This window comes from Garra rufa, chromosome 13 (genome assembly GCF_049309525.1).
Source record: "Garra rufa chromosome 13, GarRuf1.0, whole genome shotgun sequence".
NCBI lineage: Eukaryota > Metazoa > Chordata > Actinopteri > Cypriniformes > Cyprinidae > Garra > Garra rufa.
The window spans coordinates 402,371-410,647 of record NC_133373.1 but is presented as its reverse complement, the minus strand read 5'-3'; the positions used below and the strand labels follow the sequence as shown (position 1 = coordinate 410,647).

Here is an 8,277-nt window from a genome sequence, read left to right as displayed (position 1 = left end):
CTTCATAAAATGCATGTGGGATGATTTGCATGAGACGCTGCTTTAAAAAAATGAACAAAAAAAAAATACGGGACAAAACCCGTCCAGTATTGATTCAAAACGGGACGCGCAATTTCATTCTCAAATACGAGACGATTCCGTATTTTAAGGGACGGGTGGCAACCCAGGTGGCAGGAGGCAGTGCATGGTATTAACTACCGTAAATAGTAGATTGTGATTACTACAGTGTTTGCTTATAGAATCCATACAGAAACTGAGATTCTGTCCTAAATGCATTTACAGACATGACCAAACGGATATCATTTGGGATTAAGGTCGGCTGGTGTAAAGGAGCCCTCTAGTGGTCAAACTGATCAAAATAGATATTAAAACATGTTTATTAGTCTGTTCTGGAAGCAGGATTTACTGTTTAATGCAGTTGACTGAGCTACTGCTAATTTTAATAACACTTAAGCAGACTGTTGTAAATGTGGATATAGCACATATGTGAGCTGGACCACAAAACCAGTCATAAGGTTAAATTTTACTAAACTCAGATGTATACATCATATGAAAGCTCAATAAATAAGCTTTCTATTGGTGTATGGTTTGTTAGGATAGGACAATATTTGGCCGAGATACATCTATTTGAAAATCTGGAATCTGAGGGTGCAAAAAAAAAAAATCAAAATACTGAGAAAATCACATTTTGATATATTTATAGTAGGAATTTTACAAAAAATCTTCATGGAACATGATCTTTACTTAATTTCCTAATGATTTTTGGCATAAAAGAAAAATCAATAATTTTGACCCATACAATGTATTTTTGGCTATTGCTACAAATATACCCCAGCGACTTAAGACTGGTTTTGTGCTCCAGGGTCACATATAACTGAATTTAGCTCAATCTTATCCAAAGCATTTCTATGATGCATCTTAGAGTGATGCACTACAATGTATTATTATTGAAAATAAACATGATGTAAAACATTTGGATGATTGATGAGAAGAGATTCAAATGGGGTGATCACACATGGAGGATGGATGAACTCGAGCTTCTGTCAGGTCAGATCGTGTTCAGACAAGAGACAAGCAAGAAGGGAAGTACAGCTAAAAGAGATTCCCTGATACAGCAGGAAAGCCCCTGAGATCAGTGCTGTGAGCATCAGGACCTCCTTATATGCCATCAAACATACAGATCTGATGTGTTTTGAGTGTGTGCCGAATTATTAGGCAAGTTAATATTTTGGTCATAGATTTTGTCCAAGCACATTTCACCAATTTCAAACCACATCAATCTTAATAACTACTATTGATTTTGTGAAAGTGAAAAACACCTCACTATTATTAGGTGTGAACCCATCAGGAACCATTTAGTCTCCAGCGCCAACATTTTACAGAACTGCAACCCATCTTGCAGAGATGGACTAAACATTTTGTGTGAGTTTGTGTGATGCTCCTAGTGTTGAATTTTTTTTATAGCATTTTAATGTGATAATTATAGGCCAATGAACACAGTGAGCACTGCTTTTCATGTGAAGGTCATCTGGGCTCCACCAAATCACAGTCAGTAAAATACTAGCACTATATTCAACTCTGTTGTGCTTCTTCTCGGTCTAAACTCATGTTTGGTCAAATAAGGTTTTGGATAACTCATCTTAACATATTAACTGGCAACACGCTGTACCATTTTTGCAACATTTTTGTCATTTACAACCTGAGAAAAAACAAAGTCAAGAAGAAAGAAAAATAAGCAAAAGGTACTGGTCATTTTCTGCAAGGACATTATCAGTCAAGTTTTCAAACATTTTCTGCGTAAGAGTTAAAACGCCTGTGAACAACAATAAGAGAAACTCCTTTACGTTAACATTAGATCAGGCCATGCATGTGTGGTCATTTCTTAGAGTGTAAGATGAGAGTTTTACTTGTTGTGGTTTCATCAGCAGGGTGAATGCAGCAGAAGAACCGGTTCAGCTGGTCTCCTTCAGTCAGTATCTCTCCACACATCTCTGGCCTCATTCCTCCGCAGCCTGTCCTTCAGGGGTTTGTTGTGTGGGAAGCACCGCACTTCACTGCTCCACCGTTATCACACACAGCGCTGCAGCGGATCCAGAGTCAGGCTAAAGACAGAGAAACATGCTCACGTTCTCCTGAATAACATGTGACCCTGTTAGTCACCATCACTTTCACTGTAATCATGAATTAAGGAGAGACACTGCAGGTGAATGGGAGGAAAAAACTAAAAGTTATGGCCTTAATTACTCAGTTGATTGATTACATTGATAATCACATTTTTTTGTATTATGAGTTTTCTAAAATGTTACGTTTAAATATGCAAATGAGGCATTATTTAATGAAATATGTGCATAAATGTCTAGTACAAAAATATATACACTGGATAAAGTCAGTTTCAATATTCTTTTTTTTTTTTTTTTTTTTTTTTAATATTAGAGTTAAAAGTTTTTACCAAGGGAATTGTGGGTATCTCATTCTTGTGACTCCATAATTCAGAAAAACAGACAGAAAACTATATACAGTATTTTCACAATTTTGGGGGAATGAAATGTTGTATATAATCAAGTAAATTACATATGAACAAATGCCTCTGTAAAAACCTTCAGGATATAGTGTCTTTTGGATGTTTTCTTTTTATGCTAGTCTGAAAATCACTTTATGAAAAACCAAAAAGCACAAAATCTCAAATTTGCCAGGTGCACGAAAAAACTGTTTTTGCCTGCAGTGTCTCCACCTTAAAACACTCTTGAATTAATTAATATTTCATCACAAAATACAATTATACATTTATAGAAAACAACTCACACAAAATGTTCACCATGTGATGGACAAATACATAATGATTTATCATTTCAATCATCCTAAAATGACCTGGAAAATACTGCACCTGTAAGATGTTCATAACCATCACCAAATCTTTGGGGCTTGTGCTGTGTTGGAGATGCTGGATGCAAACACTCTCACCCGCAGACAGTTCAGGTGTCCAGCTCACCTGTGTTGTGTGTGTTTGGATTGAGGGTGAAAGCCATGACAGAACATGAAGAACAAGCAAACGCCACACAGAAAGCACTCCAGACTATGGTCTGTCAGCAGGAAGGCGGCAGTGCTACACTCCTAAAAATAAAGCTGCTTTATATAGAACCATCTCTTTCCGACCTTTTTATAATCTGAAGAACCTTCTCTCGCCACAAAGAACCTTTTGTGAAACAGAAAGGTTCTTCAGATGTTAAAGGTTCTTTATGGAACCATCTGGACAGAAAAGGTTCTTCTATGTTATCATGAAGCGCCTTTATTTTTAAGAGTGTACTGCACCACTGAACTGCTTTATATCCTCTTATCAGACATTTTATGAAATTATAAAATCATCCCTCTGACATTTTCCCACACCAGAGTGGATGTTATTGTTGGCCACACATGACTAACATCAACCATTTTAGAAAAGCAACTATAAAGCAGTGCTGCACACTTCAGATGAATCCAAATCTATCATGTTGAATACCTGCTGCTCTCCAATGATTAGCTGAAGCTGATTTACAGCTATCTGTAAAATACACATAAACATTGTATAGAACTCAGTCAGGATAGAGTCATATTTAATTTCTGACAGGAATGAAAACAAGGCTGTGTGGGACTGAACTACAGTGTTCAGTGGATACGACATAGTGATCGTTCAGCTGAAACATCTTTTTTGGGGAAAAATAACTCTTTTAGTAGCCAAAAACTACATTAAACAGTTCTGAAAGTTGTGAGTTCTGAAAATGTTGTGATCTAGGAGTTTTATACAGTGGATGTCATTAAGACTAAGTCAATCCCTCACAGCCTCATTTTCAACTGGCCTGATCAGTGTATCAATACTGTATCAAAACTAATGTTTGTAAAAACTGTTTCATGTGTCCAACCAATCAAAATTATTTAATTTTATTTTTAATCCAAAGTAGTCTGCATTAGTGTTTAAATTTGTTTTCCCAAACCAGATGAAATGTACCATTAGATGCCAAAATAATACTAAAATAAACGTAACTTGCAGTGTTACAGGATACAGTTCTGTTATAAAGCCTAATGTTAAAGACATTTTGACTCGTGTAGAGAGGCTCAATGGCCCTAAAGGTTGTCCCATAAGCAAACTAATACATAAAACAAATATACAACCACTTATTCATCATCAGGGAATGATTTCAGTTGAATATGTGAAAATCACATTCTGAAGATAGCAGTGTTCTGCTCCCATTTATTTATTATTACCATTTTTTTTTTGCCAAAAAAAAAAAACCAAACAGTGCTGTGACACACCTGAGGATGGAAGTGGCCTAACCAGAGCCTCCACCTTCACTGCTCCCACATGAACAGACTAGAGCTCCATCCACCTCACTATCACAGAAACCCAACCACAACCCAGACCAGGACAACCACAGACGCTTTGGATCATGATGGATTTAATCGGTCCATTCCACTGCTCTCAGATCAGCATGAGGTTCATGAGGTATACATCCACACAGCTCTCATAAATAAATCTCATATGAGTTCATACAGTAGAGTTTGCATATCTCAGATATAAAAGTTTCAATCAAGATGATTGATTTGAGTTCATAAACATGATGTACTTCAAACCAGGGTAAGACAACAAACAGGAAGACGATATTGCTCACGCAAGCTCATGACCGTGATGCTTTTGTTGGTTCACTGGACACTTCATGCCACACACACACACACACACACACACACACACACACACACACACACACGCACGCACACACACGCAAACACACACACGCACGCAAACACACGCACACACACAAACACAAACACACACACACACACACACACACACACACACACACACACACACACACACACGCACGCACGCAAACGCACACACACACTTATCTGTGCATATGTGGTTTATGGGGACTCTCAATAAGCATAATTTTTTTCTACTGTACAAACTGTATTTTCTATCTCGTTACCCTACACTTACCCCTCACACAAAACTACAGCCACTTTTAGATTTTCAAAAAACACTGTTTAGTAGACCTATGTTTTTAAGCCATTTGTAACCATCGACCACAAAACCATGTTCATGAGGGTCAATTATTTGAAACTGAGATTTATACATTGATACATGAACGCTGAATAAATAAGCTTTCACTGATGTATAGTTTGTTAGGATAGGACAATATTTGAAAATCTGCAATCTGAGGGTTCAAAAAAAATCTAAATATTGAGAAAATTGCCTTTAAAGTTGTCCAAATGAAGTTCTTAGCAATGCATTTTACCAATCAAAAATTAAGTGCTGATATATTTACGGTAGGAAAGTCTTTATTGAACATGATCTTTACTTAATATCCCAATGATTTTTGGCATAAGAGAAAAAACTAATATTTTGACCCATATTGTTGTCTATTGCTACAAATATATCTGTGCTACTTAAGGTCACATTTGGTTTACTTGGTTTATAAGGATTACACTGTGTCCATGTTTACGTTGTAATAGCGATGTCATTATACACATTTCTGTCCTCATAAACCATATATACCAGAACACACACACACACACACACACACACACACACACACACACACACACACACACACACACACACACACACACACGTTCGCAATTCATTTCACGTACACACGCACACGGAGTTCATGCCGAGACTAGCGCGAGCGGAACCGGTCTAGGCCACTTTGAGATGGCTGCGCTGTTTGGGGGGTTTGGGCAGGGGTTTGAGGGAGGCCGGGATGGGAAGCTTGTCCAGACTCTTGGGGAACTGCTCGGGCGGCAGCTGCGCCAGGATCCTTTGCATAGCGATGAGGAAGAGCGGCGCTGGGTTCCGTCCGATGAGGTAGTTGAGCTTGTCCTCCCCGAGCACCTTGGACCAGCACTTGGGCTCCTTCTGCAGCGAGCTCTTCATTTTGAAACGCATCTCCGGCATGAACATCAGCAGGTTGTCCAGACAGGACTTCTTAGCCCCGACGTTCGCCTTCGAGTCCCACAGCTGCTGGAGGATGACGTCGAGCGGCGTCATGCCGTTGTGGTCCTCGGCCTGCGGGGACGCGCCGTTGCCTAGCAACAGTATGACGGCGTCCGCGCGCAGCAGCTCGCAGGCCAAGTGGAGCGGGGTCTTTCCGTCCTCCAGGTGGAAGCAGCCGCCGCGGTTCATGTAGGAGCGCAGGCCCGGCTGGCGATGTGCCACCTGCAGAATGTGGCCCAGGATGTCCCTCCTGTCGTAGCGCACGGCCATGGCGAGGTGCGGCGCGGAGGACGGACAGCAGCAGAAGCGCTCCCCAGGCATCGCCAGCGCCTCGTCCGAGTAGTGGCTGAGCAGGTACTGCGCGTAGGCCCGGTGGTCGTGCACGATCGCGTAGAGCAGCGCCTCGGACGGGCTGTACGTTCTCTGCTTGGCGTCCTCCTCCCAGTAAAACGTCTCCATGGTGCGCATGTCCTCGAGCATCCACACGGGCTTCAGGTCCCGCACCGCCTGGTAGAACAGGAACGAGATGAACTTGTGCTGCTTGCGCTCGTCGTCCATCTGTGCGCTGACGGGGTTCAGGCGGAGAGCGTCATTCTGCGCGGAAAAGCGGACGGGTTTCGGCGGAGCTCATCTTGGTTCGGCGTCAGTCGGTCAGCGGCGATGCGTCTGTCACCGACCCCCCTCTGCAGTGAGCGCGCAGTGCGCATGCGCGGACTCTGCCTGCTCTCTTCCTGCGCACAGTCACATTATTCTCGCCCAGTTGCTCCTTTTGTCACCGATGCGTTTGTTTCAAAGTGTTTTGTGAGAAAGGAATTCACACACACACACACACACACACACACACACACACACACACACACACACACACTCACACACACTCACACACACACACACACACACTCACACACACACACACACACACACACACACACACACACACACACACACACACACACACTTCAGCAAAGTACACTCTTAAAAATAAAGGTGCTTTAAAAGGTTCTTCAAGCGATGTCATTATAGAACTTTTGACTGAATGGTTCTTTGTGGAACCAAAAATGGTTCTTCTAAGAACTGTTTCTTGCTTACCTTTTTATAACCTGAAGAACCTTTTTTGCCACAGAGAAACTTTTGTGAAACAGAAAGGTTCTTCAGATGTTAAAGGTTCTTTATGGAACCATTTAGACAAAAAGGTTCTTCTAATCTATGGCATTGTGACACACCTTTTTTTTTTAAGAGTGAAGGTTTATGGTTAATTTTTTTTAAAACGGGCCCTTTTCCTATTAAGTTTGTAATTATTTTAATCACTTGATCATTGCAAGGTGTTACATTGACAAATGCACATTTTCAAAGAGATTACCTCCAACTTTATTATAAAGAAAAATGTTGGTATATATTTGAATTGTTAAAAAAAGTTGCTTGTAAGACTCTTCTATGGTGTAATGAGCTACTTATAAAATAAGAATATAATACACTTTACCCGTTTTAATCACAAAATTTCCCCAGACATGAAAATATCCAAATCATGTGTCATTAGTAACCCTTTGAAATAATAAATAATTATGTTTTGAACATTTTTGGGAAAAGTGTGTGAAAAATTGTGTCTTAAAGTTGGTCACAATTGTGAGCGGTGGGATAATGTGTGTACCTCAACATATACCTTAACATATCTTCAGTCATAAAAATGGTTCTATAGCCCAGCTATTTTAAACTGTTTGATCTAGGGTTACTATTGTGCATAAAAAACCCTGATATAAAAGACAAAAAAAATAAATAAATAACCATCAACGTATTTCAAAATTGTTACTTTATCTTAACATATATCATCGAAGTGTTACATTAGTGCTACCAGTATTGCAACATCAATATTGTAACTAATTTGTAACATTTGACTTTATTTAATGCACACATTTAATTGAGCCCCTTTATTTTTTCTATATTTGCAGGAAGTGCACTGAAACATCAGTCAGAATGTTGTGTATTGCAGTTATCTTAGAATAGTTTGTGAATTGTTTTTAACCTTGTAGGCTAAATGTTGTGTTTTTAGCCTGTGCTGGAAAGGATGTAACAGAAGTCAACTTAATTTCAGTAAACTCTGGCAGTCACTTGTTCTCATACTTAGAGTTTCTGAGGGTTTGCTGTGGTAAATGACTCCATTCTTTATTATATTAGACCATGATCCACACGTACAAAAATAGTATTTTTTAAAATGTTTATTTTACTTTTATCACCAATGATAAAACACAAACATTTGGGCTCAAGGTGTTCTTCGGTGTGTTCAGCAATTTAATCTCTCACCCACTTTT

The 8,277-nt window shown here is 39.7% G+C and overlaps 1 protein-coding gene across 1 annotated transcript; it reads right to left on the bottom strand.

Annotated features, from left to right (window-relative positions):
- Positions 1–3,791: 3,791 nt before the first annotated feature.
- Positions 3,792–6,779, bottom strand: LOC141283552 (ankyrin repeat domain-containing protein 9). The gene has a single exon (XM_073816834.1). It carries the CDS (start codon positions 6,527–6,529, stop codon positions 5,675–5,677), a length of 855 nt encoding a protein of 284 aa, XP_073672935.1. The 5' UTR covers positions 6,530–6,779; the 3' UTR covers positions 3,792–5,674.
- Between the last annotated feature and the right edge of the window lie 1,498 nt (positions 6,780–8,277).